Raw genomic sequence first — 21,265 nt, forward strand, 5'->3', positions numbered from 1 at the left:
TAACAATCCTCTTAATAGAACTACCTTAGTCCCTGCTAAGAGTAGGGCCCTCAGTGAACTCCTGCTAGGCCCCATTTCTTAAAGGATCCCCACCTCAACATCACTTCCAACACATGAACCATTAGGGAACAAACCAATCCAAACCATATTAGGGAGGAAACAGCAAGGTACTATGATTATGGACAGAAAACTAATTTAATTTTTATTTATCAGTACCTGTACTACAGACCATGAGACTTTAGCCAAAGTTCTTCCCACTCACCTAATCAAAAATGAAATATGAAGGAAGAATTAGTCAGCAACCCAATGCTGAATTTGCAGACCTAAGTGTAAAGTCACAATGGATATGTCAGAAGGCTACTAGGGTGTTATTTATTTAAATTTATTTCTTGGAATTGAACACCACATTAATGGCCTGAAAGTGTTAAAGTATGTCCCATAGTACCTAAATTACTCCCTAAATGTAATTTATGCTTGAGAATAATCTGACTAACTTGATTTAGAGCAGCAGGAAATAAGTTATGCTGCACATAAATGAAGCAGCAGTGTAATTTTAAATACCGCTTGCATAGTGAATGAGAATTTTAATATTTGCAAAATTTTAAAATCACTTGATTTATTATCCATATGTTTATACTGTCATTTTTTGTCCTTTATTTAGTTTGGTCTACATTTACTCTTACTGCCAGGAAAAAAAAAATCAAACTTTTTTCCCCTAGAAATAATATAGAAGGTAAAACATTTATTTTTCAGAATGCTGTTTTTACTGTCTCTATTTCTAGCTATTCATGAGCCTTTTTCCTCAGTTATAGACAGTTCAATCAATAGAATGAGGGAAATTTAGGGAACAGTGACAGATTAGAGATTAAATTTATAAATGTAACATTGTAAAGCCAACAAAAATTTATACACATTCATTCAGAATCTTCCTTGGTGGAAAAGAGTTTATGTTTATAAGTAGTCATGATAAAAAATGTAGATTTAGACTCTACTATTAACAACACATATTAAATGCTGAAGAGTATATTTTAAAATTTTATGTGATGCTTCAAATAGAGTATTATTACTCACATTAAATGTCAGCATGTGTAAAGCACATGCTTTTATTCTTAATATTTTGTTTGAATAGTTACTCATTTTAACAGTAATTTTAATAATAAAGTTAAATCAACTTCACAGTTTTCAAAGTTTTAGCAGCTGCATGTTATAGTAAACACTTTATATATTTATCAAGTGACATTCTAAGTTATTTATATGAAGTCTTTCAGGATGCAAAGTTTTGGGTTGCTGGAGGTAGGGATAAAAGAGCAACAGGAAGGGGGACATTTCAGGAATATGTAACTGATGTTACCAAATCCTGAGGCAAAGCAGGACTTGAGAGGATTGCAGACAGTCCTTTGTGACTAGAAAACCCATCCTGCTTCACATTTTGGACCCGGAACAGGTGTGTGAATGGAGTGCCAGGGCCCTTAGCCTGTTTCCTCTTTTCTTCCTAATTCTAATTCTGTGTTTTTTTAAAAAAATATTTTTTCTAGTAGATGGACACAATGCCTTTATTTTATTTATTTTATTTTTATATGGTGCTGAGGATCGAAGCTTATACCTCACATATGTTAAGCAAGTGCTCCGCTGAGCTACAACCGCAGTGCCTAATTCTGTCTTAATCAACTGTATGAAACCTAAAGGTTTTTCTTTTCTTGGATGAATATAAAAGAAACATAAGCTGTGAAGAGGATTAAGGAGTAGGTTAGAAGGAGGGTTGTGCAGTCTGACGGAAGATAGTAATTGCCGGTATGATAAGTGGTGTAGGGATGTATCTGTGCAATAAGTCTGAGGCTAGAAATCTTTAGGGTATGCAGCAGTCTGGAATGAAGATTGAGTGTTAGTAGCACATTTGTTGGAAAAACAGTTAAATTTTAGTAGCTGAAGGTGTTGGCAAGGCAAGTAGCTGACAGGTGGTTGGATGGGTATAAAGGAAAAGCAAGAAGGGAATCAATGACTGCTACAAAGGTGGACTTGGAAATTGTGAACAACTAGTAACTCCTCTGAGCTCAGGTTAACTGCTATCTATTTCTCATACTGTAGTAGCAGGAGGAGAGTTGGAAGTAGCAGTCATTAGCATGTAAGACAGACACTCAAAATTCTTTTAAAATTGTTTTATTTTTCTGATTCTCAAATTATAAGAACATATTATATAAAAACTAGACAATAATAAAAAATATATAATGACAACTGAAATCAACTCTAGTATCACCAAGATGGAACAATGGTGACTATACTTTACAGCTTTTTAGATTCTCATTCAACAGCAATACTTCACTCCAAAGATATAAGTGCCTGTAATACATGCATTATGCAGTTCTTTTTTTAAGGAAATAAACTCTTAGGATGTATTCTTAGGTAATGTATTGTATATTAAATACCACTGAAAATATAATAATGGTAAATTATTTATAGACATGAAAAACATTCCCAGTGTCATTTTATTGCTGGAGGATATATCTTATTTAATTAACAATATAATATAATTAATTATCAAAAGCAGATTCTTATTTTTAAACCAGCTGTAATTACAGAATACCTCTTTGGCTACCAATGGATACATTTTTCTATGTCACCAAACTACTGTGTTTTACATATTTTTAAGGTTAGAGATATAGAGATTTATCAAATGCAATACCTGTCAGAATGTGATGTACAGGTAGATATCTTATATTTTATGTAGGTATAATTAAACCTTAGGTAATTAAAAAATAAAGGAAAAAACCTACCAGTCTAATTCGTAATTGTTTAACTGCTAAGGTGGAAATATATTCCAGAAAAAGGAAATTCTTCCTAGAGAATATGTAAGGTAGTAGAAAGGTGGCATGTAGTCCAGAGATACCTGGTCTCCTACTCTACTATTTAATACTTGTTTATTTTTCCTAATCTTGTGGCAAGTTATTCCACCTCTCAGTTTTCTCCATTGGAACATAGGAATAATAATTATTATGTTGTAGGGATATTTTAAGTGTGAATGAAATTGTTATAGTTAAAGCATTGTCCCAGGGTTTCATACACTGACTTCCAGACCACTCACGTATAATCGAATCAAGCCTTTATTGAAGCACACCGGTGGCAACTGACCAGAACATAAAGCTGTTCCCCTGATCAGCCCCGAACAATTCCAAGGGCACTCCTTATAAGCCTGAAAACCGCAAAAGGGATGTTCAGGGGGTCTAGCCAATGCAAGCAAGCCAGGTTACAGAAGCGGGACAGTGCAGTCAGGCGGAGGGAAGCCTAACCAATCACAGTTAGCCCAGTCACCCCAGTTACAGAAACAAAGCCCCGTTACCCTAGTTATAGAAACAATGCCCCATTAGGTAGTTCAGTGTTCTTAAAGGTTTCTATAGAAAAGGAAAAGAACATCTTGCTCCAGTCATTACTCTTCTACTTGGCATGGTTGTTTTACAGGATGAAGTCATAAAACAAAATGGAGTCACATTTGCTCCTGCTACCACAAAATGGTGTATGCATAGTAGATTGTAAGAACAGAGTGTAATGCCTGGTTCACCATGCCCTTCCAAAGAAACCAATAGGTTGTTATAGCTGTATTTAAATTCTAAAGATATTTAAGATTCCTAAATGAGAGTAAATGTCTGGAAAGATGTCATGGCATTCAAAAGTATAATCCAATGTACCTTAAGACTAAAACTCAAAGAAATTTGGTAAATAACTGTACTGAGGTACAGCACTACACACATGAATTGTAAGGATGGGTTTTGGTTTAGCGCTAGCAGGTTATTTTAGGATAGGCCCCAGAAGACCTGGTGGATCATGTGCCCCATAAGACTTCAAGTGTTACTTTATAGCCATAATTTTCACCTTGAATTTATATTATAATTACCTGGGTGCTTTTAATATCACCAATGTCAGAGTCCCACCTTCAAAAATATTGCTTGAATTGGTCTAAAGTAGAGCCCCAGGAACAGTGTTTTGTTATTGTTGCTATTTTTCAATGCCCAGGTGATTATTATATCCAACTGTCTTAAGATAAATATGAAGCTCTGGTTTGTGTGATTTCAGCCTTAGTTCATTCTATGAACAGAAAATGACCAAATATCTTCTTCTTCATATGCTTTTCATATGAAATATCAATACATTGATTTGTATTAAGCTCCTTCAGCATTCTAATTTAACATATTTTTATTGATTCTTTTAAATTAGTGACAGCAGAATGCATTACAATTCATATTACACAAATGTAACGCAATTTTTCATATCTCTGGCTGTATATAAAGTATATTCACACCAATTTGTGTCTTCATACATGTACTTTGGATAATAATTTCCATCACATTTCACCATCATTGCTAACCCCTGCCCCCTCCCTTCCACTCCCATGACTCTGCCCTATCTAGAATTCATCTATTCCTCCCATGCTCCACCTCCCTACCCCACTATGAATCAGTCTTCTTATATCAGAGAAAACATTCAGGACTTGTTTTTGGGGGATTGGCTAAATTCACTTAGCGTTATCTTCTCCAATGCCATCCATTTATCCAAATGCCATGATTTTATTCTCTTTTGTTGCTGAGTAATATTCCATTATGTATACAAGTCACATTTTTTATCTATTCATCTATTGGACATCTAGTTTGGTTCCACAGTTTACCTATTATGAATTGAGCTGCTATAAACATTGATGTGGCTGTGTCCTTATAGTATGCTGTTTTTAAGTCCTTTGAGGATAGACTGAGGAGAGGGATAGCTGGATCAAATGGTGGTTCCATTTCTAATTTTCCAAGAAATCTTCATACTACTTTCCATATTGGCTGCACCAATTTGCAGTCCCACCAGCAGTGTATGACTGTGCCTTCTTCCCCACATCCTCACCAACAATTATTGTTGTTTGTATTCATAATTGCTACCATTCTGACTGGTTTGAGATGAAATCTTAGAGTGGTTTTGATTTGCATTTCTCTAATTGCTAGAGATGATGAACATCTTTTTCATATATTTGTTGATTGATTATATATCCTCTTCTGAGAAGTGTATGTTCCAGGCCTTGGCCCATTTATTAATTATTTGATTTTTTTTGTTTTGTTTTTTGTTTTTTGTTTTTTGTGCTTAGCTTATTGAGTTCTTTATATACCCTAGAGATTGGTGCTCTATCTGATATGTGAGAGGTAAAATTTTTCTCCCAAGATGTAGGCTCTCTATTAACTCTCAGATTATTTCTTTTGCTGAGAAGAAACATTTTTAGTTTGAATCCATCCCATTCATTGATTCCTGGTTTTAATTTTTGTGTTATAGTAGTCTTATTAAGGAAGTTGAGGCCTAAACCAACATGATGATTAGGGCCTACTTTTTCTTGTATTAGACGCAGGGTCTTTGGCTTAATTCCTAAGTCCTTGATTCACTTTGAATTGAGTTTTGTGCATGGTGAGAGATAGGGGTTTAATTTCATTTTGTTGCATATGGATTTCCAGTTTTCCCAGCACCATTTGTGGAAGAGCTATCGTTTCTCCAATGTATGTTTTTGGCTCCTATATTTAATATAACTGTAATTTTGTGGGTTAGTCTCTGTTTCCTCTATTCTGTACCATTGGTCTACCGGTCTGTTTTGGTGCCAATACCATGCTGTTTTGTTACTATTGCTCTGTAGTATAGTTGAAGTTCTGGTATAGTGATGCCACCTGCTTCACTCTTTCTGCTAAGGATTGCTTTAGCTATTTTGGGTCTCTTATTTTTTCAGATGAATTTCATGATTGCTTTTTCTATTTCTATGAGAAATACCATTGGGATTTTGATTGTAATTGCATTAAATCTGTATAGTGCTTTAGGAATTATGGTCATTTTGATAATATTGATTCTGCCTATCCAAGAGCAATGTAGATATTTCCATCTTCTAAGGTCTTCTTCAATTTCTTTCTTTAGGGTTCTGTAGTTTTAATTGTATAGATCTTTCACCTCTTTTGTTGATTCCTAAGTATTTAATTTTTCTTGAAGCTATCCAATTTAACATATTAGAGGAAATAACAAAACAATAAACATGAAACGAATAACACTTATCACCTGGTTGAGATTAGTATATATTAGTTGGTTAATTGCTTGTTGACATCTGAGCCTACAGTACAAATTACATCTGTCATTTTGGATTCTTTATGATGTTAATGAATAGACAATTTTGAGTCAAGAGTAATATTGAAACTGATAAATTTTATGAGATATTTGGATCCAAAAATATTTTGAAATTAAATATATAGCTTGCAAATAATTTATTGTAATGTTTAAATAATTTAATATTCTTGATATTTTATATATATATATATATATATATATATATATATAGAGAGAGAGAGAGAGAGAGAGAGAAGTTAAATGGTATTACTCCAAATAGTTGTCTTTTTCTTTTATTCAATTGATAAATATATACAATTTTATAGATAATATAGTCTTTAATTTTAAATGACCCTTCCTACTCAATGTCAATTATTATCTATTAATTGAAACTGAAATCTACAAATGGAAGAAACTATAAAAACATTATTTTTGTCAATAAAAAATTATATGCTATGTCAACATAATTTGTTTTATATAATCTATTTTTTGATCCATATTTTCTACTTCTAGGCAATTTGACAAATCTGTTGAAAAATGGCGGCGTTTTCATTATGACATGAAGATATTTAACCAATGGCTAACGGAAGCTGAACAGTTTTTCAAAAAGACACAAATTCCTGAGAATTGGGAACATGCTAAATACAAATGGTATCTTAAGGTAAGTTTGGGGTATTTCTTTTTTTATCTTCACCATAATGTCATAAGTCTTTATGTTCAGGTTGTGAATAATGACCAAAATTTATAATTCCTGACTTGTTATCGCCATAAATACTATAAAAATCACCACAATAATCATGTTGAGAGACTGTTGTGAACTTTTTGTGAAAGGATGAGGGAGTCATCTTAGACAGCTGATTTATCTGATGAACTTCAAAGTGTAATTGCGTCTATGTTGCAGGGAATCCTCTTACAGCCGAGTATAAATACTATGGCTTTAGGACAGTGTGTGTTTTTGCCTTATATTGGAACCTGTCCAGGATGAGAACTTGTGGTATACTTAGCAATAATGTGGTTGCTAGAAATATCCATCATGATAAAATTATAGTTCTGTTTCCCTAAAGACAATTTGTGGTGATGCAGCAATATTTCTATATAGTCTATTGACAAAATGCCTTCTGAGATAGACCAGAGGCCAAAACAATGCAGAGTTAATTGGTGGTACTTATTGACTTTTTTATGGTTTATGTTAATGGAGATGCAACATATGGATTATAACTAGTGTATAGTTTAATTTCAGTTTGTTGTGTGTTTTGAATATACAGATAAGAATAAATTAGATTGTGGGGGATATAATTTACTTGATAAATTATATAGTTTAGGTGTAAGAAATATTGTGTTTATTATACCAAGTCTTAAGTATTTCTGTAGCATTTTTAGCTTAAGTTGTTCATGTTGCAATTTTCAATCATCCATACTTGAATTGTAGCCAATTTTTAATGCCAGAAAATACAGATTAAGATAGATGAAGACAAAGAAAATGGTATTTCATTGAATAGTTTAGGCACTTAAAAATGCTGGATTCATAAAAGCAATATGATATTAAACTTTACCATTCTCCATTCTCAAATAGTTTTGCATAGCAAACATGCCTTCTCATATCAAGTATTTAAATATTCAAACATCTATGTACGGCAAGCTATGGAAACATGGAAAATAAATTTTTAAAAATATTGTAAAATTACATTTGAATATTATAGAATTTTATGCCTCTTATATTTATGTCCAATCTATGATCAGTTCCACCTATTGGGTATTTTAAACATCAGATATTATATTTTTCATGTCTTAGAATTGTGATTTAGGTATGTTTATATCTATCTTCCATGTGTCTATTCAACATGCTTAGTCTTTCCTCTACCTTCTTGAGAATATGGAATACAGATGTTAATGATTATAATGTTATTGTCTAATAATTTTATTATGTGTGTCTACTTTGGGTTAATTTAGTTGATCTATTTTCTCCTCATTATGAGTATGTTTTAGTGCTTCTTTGGATAACAGGTAATTTTTGATTATATGCAATACAGTGCATTTTAACCTTTTGAGTGCTTGTTATTTTGGTATTCGAATAAAAAATTTAACCTTTATTCTAGGATAGTTAATTTAATTGAAAACAACTTGATATTTTTTAGATATTTATTTTATACTTCGTTAATTGTGACTAAATAGATCTAATGTTGTCCCACCACTGAAGCAAAGCCCTTCTGAGTGTTCTGATGCCCTATGAATAATGAGGTTTTCCACTGTGACTGGTAGCAAAAGATACTATTACCAACCAAATGTGATTTTTGGTGATTGTTTCCTTTGGTCTTTTTATATAGTTCTTTCTCTAACTTTGGGTAGTTTTCTCACATATATTAGCTGATTATAACTCATCTGAAGACAGGAAGGGAGCCCTCTGCAGCATCCAGAATTCTCCCTCTATGTGTCTACCTCCTTTCTATACACCCTTGACTTCCCTTGTACTCTAAGCTTTATTTCCTGGACTCGGAGATCAGGAGGCTTTGTAAGCATTCTCTCCTCCTTTGTGTTAATCTGGGAATCTCTCTAGGCAGATGCTAGGGCAATTGTAAGGCTCACTTCATTTACTTCCAATTTCTCAGGGATCAATGTCCTTCAGTGTCTTCAAAACTACTGTTTCATACATTTTTGTGTATTTTTCAAAAAGCAAGTTAAATCTGGCAAGCAGCATGAATCCAAACCATTTTATTTTGATGTCATTTGATCTTCTAATACATTACTACTATAAATCTTGAAACTTTATAGTAATTTTGCATTTTGGAGAATATTGAAAAGTCCTCATTTCTTGACAGTATACTTTAGTTACAATTTATAAACATTTATCAAAACATTACTTAATTGGAGTCTATTTTATTTAGCCTATTTCTTTGTCAGCCTAGATGCAGTAATAAAGAGAATTCTAGATACTTAGGGGAAATTTCTTCTAGCTACAGGGCCATGGATAATATGACAAATCCTCCAATAAAGTAAGTAAGTCAAGTAAGTAAGTAAAAAAATCATGCACATGTGCACACGTACATGCACACACACACACACACACACACACACACACACACACACACACATGCAAATGACTGAGGTTATGTTTCAATTCTGAGTAAATTTCCAATAAAAGGTCCAGAGAGACACTATAAGATACATCTATTGATAAGATTAATGGAAGGTTTGGAATTTTCAGTTGTCTTGGCTAACATCATTATTGATAAATAATGAATATTAGAGAGAGTTTACATATTTGCTATGACATTATTTTCAAAACAAATTATATGTGATGTATATGGTGCAACAAATCTTTCTGTTAGCATCTTACATATTTGTTGGCATCAAGTAGTAATGGTTATTTTGAGGAAAAGTAACCAAGTAGTCCATATCCTAAGCAATCGTATACAGAGGTATATTGGTCTTTGAAAACTTATATATACAATTTTCAGGAAAGAAAAAATTTCTAGATATGAAATGAAATAAAATATATGTATATGTTTTAAGCTTGTCCACATGTATTTCTACTGAATTGCATTTGATTTATTATTTTCAATTTTAAATAGAGAAATCATTATTTTTGAAAACCAAAAACCAGGGGGCTGGGGGTATGACTCAGTGGTAGAGCTCTTGCCTAGCACATGTAGGTGCTAGGTTTGATCTTCAGCACCATATTAAAAAAATAAATTAAATAAAGGTATTATGTCTACCTATACCTAAAAAAATTTAAAACAATCAAAACCCAGAAGGATCAAAAGTTAGAGGTTAGCCTCAGAAACTTACACCCTCAACAACTTAGCAAGACCCTGTCTCAAAATAAAAATGAATAAAAAAGAGTTGTAGCTCAGTGGTGAAGCATCCTTGGGTTCATTTCCCAGTACCAAGAAAATAAAGAGAAATCAGTGCCTTAACTGATACTTGGTATTGTCATTAAAAATAAAGTGACTGTCAAAACCAGAAAGGTGGTCTGCTTCGATGTAACTCAATTATTTCTTCTCTGTCACAAGTGAATGATAAAATTACATATATAAATTAATATTTTCTAAAGCTATTCCAAAGCAATATGCCATATTACTGTAGGGAATCTTTTAAATCACCACACTTTTTTGTAACTGAGGTAATATCAATCATGTGATATGCCATTAAAATTGGTTTATGAAAAAATACTCAGTTATTTCTTCATAGTTTAATGTGTTTATTCAACAAGTAGTAATTCAGTGAATATGTTAAGTTTTATCTCCCACAATAATCATGTTATGCCACATTAAGCTGTATTGCAAATCTGAAGAGTGTAAAGAGATTGGATATTAGATTCAGAAAGCTTGGGTTCAAATCTTAACTCTTTTAGCTTAATATCTGAAGAATCTTGTGAAAATGTGCTAATTCTCCCCTATGTTTCTGTTTTCTCTTTAAAATGGAAATAACAATGATATGTGAATAAGCCACTGAAGAATGGCATTTTTCACAAAATTATTACTACTCATTAAATGTAGAACCTTGGGCTGGGACTGGGGCTCAGAGGTAGAGTGCTTGCCTAGCATGCGTGAGGACGTTGTGTCCACCTCTAACTCTAGAAATTTTTTAAAAATTGTAGAATCTTATTATATTTAATCACTGTTCATAAGTAATCAGCCCATGTTTACAAAACTAACTTTTTACTGAATTATTTTCCTCAAACATCTGAAATATAGAGGGACTTACCTGGAAACTTCATTAATCTTTATTTTCATATACTATGATGTCTTCTCAAAATATAGCTTTTGGACTAGGAATTGAGGAAAATACCAATTCAGCCAGACATATCTGCCTCAGATAGCTGACATTTCTGCCTACTCATTTTCTAACTAACAAGAAGAAGTGTTAATGAGGGCTTTCAGAAAGAAAGCTGAATTCCATGAAGGAAACTTATGAAAATAATGTTAACTCATATAGTGACAAAGTGAATTGTTATGCCATCAAATACCTTGAGTGAAAACAGGGAAGCAGAAATCATAAAATGCCCAAGCATTTAGGTCTAGCATGTTTTTTGTAGACTAGAAAGAAATAAGTTTTAAAACATGAGCTGTTATTGAATGGGATTGGAAATTCTTAAAGTTGATAATAGAAACAATAAAAATCACCATTAGATTAAGTACTTAAAAGAGCTCAATATTCTTCATATGAATGGAAATATAGCCTATTTGCTTTGTGGCATAATGCTGCTTCATGTACCATTTAAAAATTAACAGCACTTTCTAAAGAATTTTTCTGTGAACAAGCATGAGGCCTTGAGTCTTAAGGAATTCCATTTGAAATCTACCTTAGGATGTAAATTGTAATGAGATTGTTTACATGGAATTTTTAAGCCTTAAATTAATAAATGTTAAGCAAACATAGAGAGTGAAACAATAAAGTGTTATTTTGATATGAATTAACTGCTATTTTTTTAGGCAAAATATAGTCATGTTAGTGTTAAATAGTTTTCTGGTGTATCCTGCAATGTTACTGTGTTTCACTGCTCCATAGTTTATGGTATATTTGAAATATATATATATGTGTTGCTGTAAATTAGCACAATAAAAAACTGTTCACTTTGTGGAATAATAAATCTGAACTCATTGTGATGGGAGGATCCAAATATCGATATGGGCTAAATATGATGTATTTTAATACTCATCTTATTTTACCATCAAATATCAAAAAACTTACAAGCATGTTCTAGTGTGGCAAAATGAACTGTTTCTTCCCTCAAATTAGAGATGGGCATGGAGAATGGAAAATTATGTTCAAATCCATTTAATTATAGAAGGAGAACCTTACTGTGATCTCTCAGATGAAGAACAATGAATGGGATAGAAAAAGGTGGTTCCCTGGAGTTGGGGAGAACAGTCAAAGAAGAACACAAAAGTGTCATAGACAAATTTAGCTGCTCTTCAGTTCTGCCTTACCTTGTCTATTCGTGATTGAAGAAAGCACTTTGTAAAGGACTCAATTCTGATGAGCTTAGATTCACAGAGCACAATGGAATTGAGATGAATCCTGTCCAAAAGCTTGAGACAAGTGGGTGCATGAAAAGTCTCTGTTCTTCCTAATGGAAGTGCCCATAGCTTTTCATTCTTCTCATTCTGCTTTCTGAACTTGCAGCCCAGAAAATCTTCAGGTAACAGGTGCTGCTATTGAAAAGACATTGGCTTGTACAGAAATGAAGAGTGCTGAATGGATGTGCCTAGGTCACTGACAGTATCTGTTAAGGAAAGTGAGTTTTGCTGTTTTTATTAGGATGAATCTTAATATTAATTGGTAATATACTCCCTCAAATGACTATATAGGAGATAACTGACATGATATTAATAGGGATTGAATCAAATGCTGTCTACAAAAAGGCATATGGTGTAAAAGACTAAATTGGATACCAGTATGTTTTCCATACAGTCAGTGTTTTACAGTGCTGATTTCACCAGCTGGCTTGTGAGTTTGACAGCTTCTTAACAGCCGCACTGCTGAGACTTAAATGCTGATAGAAACTTTGATGGAAAAATCACTTGAGTAAATATTTCTGCCATCTGTTGCCCTTCATTGGGACCCCAATGTTAAGAATAATTCATACTATTGCTTGCCCTTTATATTTCCCCAGCAGTAATAAAATTTCATAAGATTTCATTTTGTGGTCACAAGCCTATCCTGGTTTCCATAACTAGAGGACATACACTAACATAAGGGAATCAGCAAGAAAATTTACTGCTAAGATAATTTGTCTCCAGTCACTTTCCAGTCACTTGCTTTAAGGTTACAGCAATGTATAAGGATGGGAATACATTTAAAAATGAGCTTTGCAATGTTATAATCTGGTAGTGGCAAGAAAATTTAGTCTCAATACAGTTAAACAGTTGGGCACTTCATTCTTACGTAAATATTGTTAGACCTTTATTGCTGCTTAGAAACTCTTCTACAATTTCTTGGCTCCTATGCATCTTTTCAGAAGTAGTAAATAACAGATTTATTGGGAGTTTGGCAAAGTGCAGAAATTCAGAGAGGGGCTCTAAATCATAACCCGTCAAATGCATCTTTCATAAATAAGTATATTAAATTAATTGGAAAATTTCAGTGGCTTGTTCATACAGTTCTGTTGTCCAACATGACATGTTTAAGAAGATGACAGATTGTTGTACATTATTGGAAAGATGCAAGAACAAGAACTATAACTTACTGTAATAACCACAGCAGTAAAGAACTGCTTAAAATGCTTGAAAAATAAGCCATCCCTAAGGGATCTCCATTTTTACAGTATGAAAATATCAAGAGAATAAGAAAAAAAAGTGGAGCATGCTAATTGCACATCTCAAATTTAAAACAAAACATCATGTCAATATAGAAGCAATGAGAAGTAGAAATTGATATTTAATGAAATATAAAATTGTTAGTGTAAGTAATTTTTATTAATAACAATACTTTGAAAGAAGATATTCTAGCCACATTGATCTTTTTGGTGTTTCTTCTTACATACTTTGTTATTATTCCTTCTAAAACTTGTTCCTAACTTTAAACTTACTTTTCATTTTTCCTGAGGGTTCTAAATTACCCCCAGTCTATCTCCCATGTCCCAACTCCTGTTCATTTTTATACACTTATCTTTATGTCATATTCTCATACATACCTTTGGTGGTAACTCCCTCTGTTTTAAAGAGTTCACAAACATTCATGCACAAACACACATCAAAGATTATTTCTTTTTTTCAAATAATTCTCTTCATAAATCTGTAATTTCTTGAAATTGTGATACATATTTTCATATTTATTATATATATTTTCCACTAGAATGGAAAATTTATCTTTCTTGCTTACCAGTATATCTCTCAATACATAGAACAATTTTTTCCTATTATTGAACATATAATATTCATTAGATTAAATAAATGGATCAAAGAAGTATAATTTCATTTTGTTATTCCCTTAGGCAAATTATTCTCACACTTGATTTTTCTGCCATTCTTACCCCATCTCCTATCCAAAAAAAACAAAAAAACAAAAAAAAACACCTTACATTGAGCTGCTCCTATCTCTACTATATAGGGAATACATGAAAGTATTGCACTTTTAAAATAGGATGGCTCCATTCTCTTACCAATTTTAAAAACCACAATCCATTCAACAAACATTCAGTGTGAGCCTACTGTATGCAAGGGAAACAATGTTTGCTGTTTTTCCCTTAATGAAGAGAGCCTCTTAAAAAAAGGAAGCCTTAATGAAGCCTGTTTTGTTCAGCATATGAAATCTAAGATAGAAACACAACGTAGTCTGTAGTACTCCAGAAAGTTCTACATATAGCCAAGGAAAATAGTGGCTTTTTTAAAAAAACAGTCATTATTTGTGTCTCATAGCTCTTCTTGATATTGCTCCATAACATCTCTAGAATTCCCAATCTCACTTGGGAAAAAAATAAAAACTTTGGGAACCAGAAAAGAACATTGTGAAAGGCAGCAAAAAGAAAGATCTAACTATGAACCTGTCATACAAAGAGAGTGAGAAAATATTCTAACATAAGTTGTAAATTTTGAATGATAATAAAATTGACAAATTATAGTATAAGATGCCTACTCACAGTTCAGTGTGTTCAGGATGAGGTATTCATCAAGTTGAATTGCAAGCATCTATTAATAACAATAGAAAATCTTTCTACTATATAACCAAATTATAGGTACAAACCAGAAACTGGGATGGTTTGCAAACATCAAAATGAACAAAATTTAAAACTCTTGTTCTTTTGTAAAGCTATTACTGAACAAAATTTATTGGCAATGGATTTATATCAAGGTCTTTGGATCAAAATTAATAAAGAAAAAAATTCAGAGATATAGTAACTCAAAAATAGTGGAGACGTCTGATATTAACACATTTATATGGTAGCATTTTTCTCTTGATATTTTATGAGTTTATTATTACTTTTTGTTGGCCAATAAATTAGTTTATGAATTAAAAGTCCTTAAAGTTGTAATTCTCTATGTCCTAGGTTCACCCATTCACTTTACCTAAACTCATTTTGAAGATTTTTTCAGAGAAATTGTAATAAGTAATTTATATGCTCCCATAGAATCTAGAACTGCATGTCCATATTGAGCTAGTTACTTTTATGAATATTTCACCCATGATATCCTTCAAAGTATTTGCAGTGAAATTAATTTTAATGCAATATATAGTTCTTAATACTATTATGATATTATCTGCTTAGTATTGAATATCAAATTTTTAAAAAGGCAAGCTCTGGAGCCAAATATTTCCAGCCACAAGTTTTTGTAAATAAAGTTTTAGTGGAACCCAATTGTGCCTATTAATTTACATACTGCCTGTGACTACTTGATTGCTACGAAAGCAGGGTTAAGTATTTGTCATAAAGATTACCTGGCTTGCAAAATCTCAAATATTTAGCATGTAGCTCTTTGCAGGAAAAGGCTGCTAATTCCTCCTTTAGAAGATAGAATAATTAATAAAAAGTTACAATGAAAAAGCAGACACTTTCTACCCTCTCTTTAAACATTCTTTGCTCTTTGATGTAATAGAGAAATGGACATAGACTGTGCTCATAAAACCAATTGAAAATCACACTGGAAAAATATGGGAAATCAAATAGATTTGAGTCAAGTTTCAATTCCAAGGATTGATAAAAGGGGTTGATTAATTCTTAAAGTTTTATTTTATTTTTAATTGAATCAAATTATTATACATACTTATGGGTTACATTGTTTCAATATATACATACCTTGTGTAATGATCCCATCAGGGTATTTAGCATATCATAAACTCAAATGGTTCTCATGTCTTTCTGTGAGAACATTTAAAATCCTCTTTTTTAGGTATTGAAATTATGATATAGTATTGTTAACTGAATGTTTTAAAACCCTTTAAATATGTGTGGTTGTCATAATTATTTTAAGAATGTAGAGTAACTATTCTCTTGACTGATAGTATCAAAAGTTCCTCTTGGGTCCCTGAGACAATAAATCAAGTATTGTGTCCAAGAGAATTTCTAGTGGTTGTTCTATCAGGAACCATCCCAAAGGTCCTAAGTACAGGTCCTATGTAAGCTGATCCCATTTTTTCTTGAGACATTTAATCTTCAGGTAAGTGAAAAGGTTAGACTTCATTCATTCTAATGAGGATGCCTTGTCAAAATCAACTGTGGTGATCAGCTGAGATCCTGCCTGTTCTAAGCCTGATTCTTTTACTTTCTCTCCAATTATATAAGCTCCTTTATTTCTTTATGATGAATCTCTTTATCTATTGCTTATAAATGAGGACCTCTGATGGATACATAGTGTCATCAGACAAACAATTCTTTTAGCCTGGCTCCTTTTGTAAAGAAAATTGAGTCCCCCTTGGAGAACCTGCAAAACATAACCATTTGCATGTAATGAACAGTTTATAATACTTTGAGATTGATGTGCAATTTCTGTTTGACAGGAGAGAAACAATTAGGATCAACTGTGGTTGTACATCCCAGAATACCAATGTTGCTTCCACACTTTAAGTGTTGTTGGATCATTATATGAGATTCATAATTTCGTCCTGTTGTACCCACTTTTGCATTACCATTCAGTCTTAATTTATTATACCCTATTAAAAGTTTTTAGGTAATTTGTTCTTATTGCTACTCAGACATTAAAATGTCTGCAGGCTGTGAAAATGAATAAATTTAATGTGCCAGCATAGTTCTCCAAATCCTGGCTTTACAACTAATAGTACGGGCTTATATTGTATTGTAAATCCTGGTTAACATGGATTTATTTGAAAATCTCATTTAACTGCTGATTTTAAGGAACACGTTTTTCAAGCAGTTTATCCTCAAATTTCTATTTGTTTTTATAATATATGGCTGTCATATTTATACAATACCTACTTTTAAATACTAATAATGGATTACTGAAACAACTGTAACTTTAAAACAACACAATTGTTTAAAAATAAAAAGCTGTGCACCATGGTTTAATGGAGACTTATATGAGCATTCATTTAAGATGTATGCTAAAATGAGCAAGCTCATTCAATCCATAGTTCATATATATTTGCAAATTTAATTTCATAACCAGGGCTATCCTTAGAAGAGCAGTCAGGGCAATTCAACCAATACATGACTACTGAATACAATTTCATTGAAAAGAGGCTGAACTGATGAGATATTTCATAGTCTTCTGGGGATATCATTAAAAAGAGAAATATTGAAATAAAATTATTTTACACAGAAAAGAAAGGTATGTGACTGTCCTATTCCATTTGTATCACTATAATAGAATACCTGAGATTGGGTTATTTATAATGAACAGAAATTTATTGGCTCACATTCCTGGAGCCTAGGAAATCTAATGTCAAAATGAAAGCATCTGATGAAAGCCTTGTTACTGTGTCATTACACCATGGAAGGTGAGAGGATGAGAGAGAGCAAGAAGGGACCTAATTTTCATCTTTATGATGGTGCTAATCTCACCCTTTGGGATGAAGCCCTCATGGACTAATCACCTCTTAAAGGACCCACCTCTTAATACTATTACCATAGCAATTAAATTTAAATGTGAATTTTAGAGAAGACAGACATTCATTCAACATGGTAGTTACAACAACCACTATCACAAGTCATGAGGAATAGGAGAAAACCCCTCTTGGATTTGTCTATAAGATTATCTGTATGTTAGAAAACCTTTGAACCACTACTAAATTTACTTAAATTATTTAGCCCTGACATTTTCCTGTCTTTCTCCAAACCTTTAGAGCAATATGTTCATTCAGTTAACTTTTATTTTAGAGATACTCTCAGAACTTGTGCTAGATGTTCTACATAGCAGAATTGATACTGCAAATATACTCACAAAGAACCCAAGGTTTAATAAAGTAGATGGGCTTTTAAACAATTGAAACATATAGAGGTGTAAGGGAAATAAGTGAGAGAAGTGTAAGTCCAAGAAAATAGGGAATTTTTTTTAAAAGTAATGGTGGGAGGAAAAAATTGTGATGATAAAATGAGAGGTGCTCTTGGTCAGATATTGCTTTATGGAAAAGAAGTGCAGAAATAATACTGAGGGGCCATCATTTCTCGGTGTTTTTTTGTTTCTTTTTTATTTATTTTATTTTTAATCTAATGGGCTAGTGTTTTACAACCTGTGAGTCATGAAAATACATTTTTGGATCACAACCAGCATTTGTTCTTTATAGTGAAACAAAATAGAGAATATCAGAGTTTACTACCCATATGAAAGTATTGTTTAATATTTGGTTTTATTTTTTTTGTGTGTGGGGGTGTGTGTGATTATTTTTAGTGAGGGTTGCAAGATAGTAATGTGGGGCTGGGGATGTGGCTCAAGCAGTAGCGCGCTCGCCTGGCATGCGTGTGGCCCGGGTTCGATCCTCAGCACCACATACAAACAAAGATGTTGTGTCCGCCGAGAACTAAGAAAAAATAAATAAATATTAAAATTCTCTCTCTCTCTCTCTCTCTCTCTCACTCTCTCTTTTTTAAAAAAAAAAGAAAAAAAAGATAGTAATGTGATGAGTATGAAGAAGAATTTTGTTTTAAAAGAATTAAGAAACCAGTTCAGGAAATGGATAATTTAGGAAAGCTGTATAATATTTACAAAAACTTGCACAGAAAGATGATGTAATACAATATTTATTTAACTACAGTAGCTTATAAAGTTGGTTTAGTGCCTTACATTTACCTTGTATTTTAAAAATTATGAGGAATATTATTTCACATTGTTTTTAAATCTCAGCAAAATTTGTAGAAGTGGTATTCTTGTATGTCTCTTACAAAAGCTCAGAAAGATTCAATGTTTTTCCAAAGTTCCAAGGCTAATAAATGAAGGTGCTCTTATCTAAACACCATGTGACTTATTCACAATAATCTAGAAATATTGAGCAAAATAATTTAATCACAGCTCTTCCTAATAGCACTGAGGAAAATACTAAAAGAAAAATACTCATCACATACTACAGGCTGAGGTCTTCACAGGGGGCCTTAAGTATATTAAATGATAAAGATGAAAGTTCTTCCATCCGTAAAAATTTTGATTAGTGATCAGTATAACCTTATTTACTGTTATTAGTAATGTTGGGTTACTATATATTTATTATTGAGGTTAGAATCTGACCCATAATGTATTAAAATCAGGGTATTAAAAGGGGCTATTATTTTATTAGAAACAATGTTAGCATTGTTAATGATGATAATAACAATGGGCATAACAGGACTACAATATATGGACACTTTCATTTACATTATCATTCTCACATTTATCTATTAAGATATAAATTTGGGGGATCTATTATTGCTACAAGATGCTGGTTACTGAGGGGACAGAAAAATGCACGGCCTTCCACTTACTTTCCTTGATTCAGAATATAAGTAAGGTGTTTTGGGATGGACTGATAGGCTGGGAACACTTTGTAAAGGACATTGTAGGATATATAGATAAGTGTATTTAAGCCTATAAAAGAGTTTCTGAATATATTTAAGCAGTGGAGTGGGGCAAGAACAAGATTTGCTTCCTTAAAGATAAGTTAGTTTGGGATACTTATCGTTAGTTGTATATCTCCTAGATTTTTATATTACAAGTTTGATTAATACTTTTAAAAGAAAATTGCAGCTTAGCATGCTTGAAAAATTGTGTCTTCAAACCATTATTAGAGGAACGTATTTGACAGATTTTATGATTCTATTATGCTTATTTTCTTTCAATACATTCCACATGTCAACAATTTATAAATGGTTTATTTATATTTCAACATAGAAGTGAAGGCATTGTGTATATTTTCACATGAAAATAAAGCAGCAAATGTGATTAAGATGGGCTTATTGTGGTCATAAAATACTCAAGAGTTTTACTTTTAAAGTCAGTTTTACTGTAATTAAAAATAAAAGGAAGAAACTAAGGCTACTTGGCATATCATTCTCAGCTTGACCCAAATCAGAAATTCAGTTCTTGTTGCCAAAAAAAAAAGGCAATGATACAGAGTGGTTACCAGCATGGACTCTTAGCAAGTTGAATTTCACCAAGCAAATTTCTCAAAATATAAATTAAGCAAATATTTGTGGACCTACTCTGTGCCAAGTACTATTCCAGGAAATAGAATGAAACAAAACCAGTGTTAGTTCTCATATATTCTCACAAAGGAAATAAAGGAACATATGTATAGAATTATCCCTTTAAAGATTTCCTCAATTAAAATATTTTTGTTATTTACACACAGTGTCCTCAGGTATAACTGCTAGCATTTCAATAATCATTTAGCCCTTCTAGAACCTTTTGGTTGGTGGGAACATGGAAGTGTAAAGTTCTCATTGCCTATAACTCTTAAGGAAATAGATTAGTCAGAAATTTTTCCCAGTATCATTGTTGACTATTCACTGATAATCATAAAGGGCAAAAGAAAGACGCCAAGCAATAAGAAGTAGAATGCCCATCAAGAGACTGGTAAGAAAGTAGAGCTCTAATTGGAGTTCAAAAGTTTCCTGCAGAATTTACCCTACACAACCTGTGGCTTTATTTACATGAAGCCACATTCCACTTACAGGGTACTCTTGATATACTTCTCAAAAACCCAAAGAAATAATAATTCTACTTTTTCATTTAAATCCAAAAACTCCAGAGAATTAAGTAACTTTCCAGGAGGTGACTGACCTATCACCCCCTGGGTAGGAGTTTTTAAAAATTCACATAGAAATAGTTCTATTATTTAAAAAACAACCCAGATGGAGGTAATGATATAGTCCCTAAGGCACATCTATACAATACTAGGATGATATATTTTGCCATAAGTGATATTTTCAGAATCCTGTGATCAACCCAGCTAAAGTTCTTTTGTGGTTCCAGCAGCATTACATCAATGCAGAACTAATCCAGCCTTTGTTAGAAAAGTATCTTCTCCAAGCACAGGAATGTTTTCCAAAGTTGCTCTACCATAGGAATCACAGTATTAAATTTCTCTCCAGAACTAGAATGTTCAATTCACTAGCCACTAGCCACATAAGCTTCTCAGTTCTTAAAATGTGGCTAGTCCAAATTGAGCTTGGTTGGGACTATAACACACATATCTGATTTTGAAAATTTAGGAGGAACCAAAAAAGAAGCAAACTTTCTCATATATTAAATTGTAAAATGAAAAAAAATACGTTATACTGGATTAAATAGAATATATT

At 32.4% G+C, this 21,265-nt stretch overlaps 1 protein-coding gene across 17 annotated transcripts in view; it reads left to right on the forward strand.

Annotated features, from left to right (window-relative positions):
• The window catches only part of Dmd (dystrophin), a 2,094,227-nt gene that overhangs the window by 1,021,814 nt on the left and 1,051,148 nt on the right, over positions 1–21,265 (forward strand). For all 17 annotated transcript variants that reach the window (XM_078034984.1, XM_078034996.1, XM_078034982.1 and 14 more), the window contains one exon: positions 6,616–6,763. In XM_078034984.1, coding sequence (XP_077891110.1) covers positions 6,616–6,763 — 148 coding nt within the window. The remainder of the gene's footprint in view (positions 1–6,615; positions 6,764–21,265) is intronic.

This window comes from Ictidomys tridecemlineatus, chromosome X (genome assembly GCF_052094955.1).
Source record: "Ictidomys tridecemlineatus isolate mIctTri1 chromosome X, mIctTri1.hap1, whole genome shotgun sequence".
Lineage (NCBI taxonomy): Eukaryota > Metazoa > Chordata > Mammalia > Rodentia > Sciuridae > Ictidomys > Ictidomys tridecemlineatus.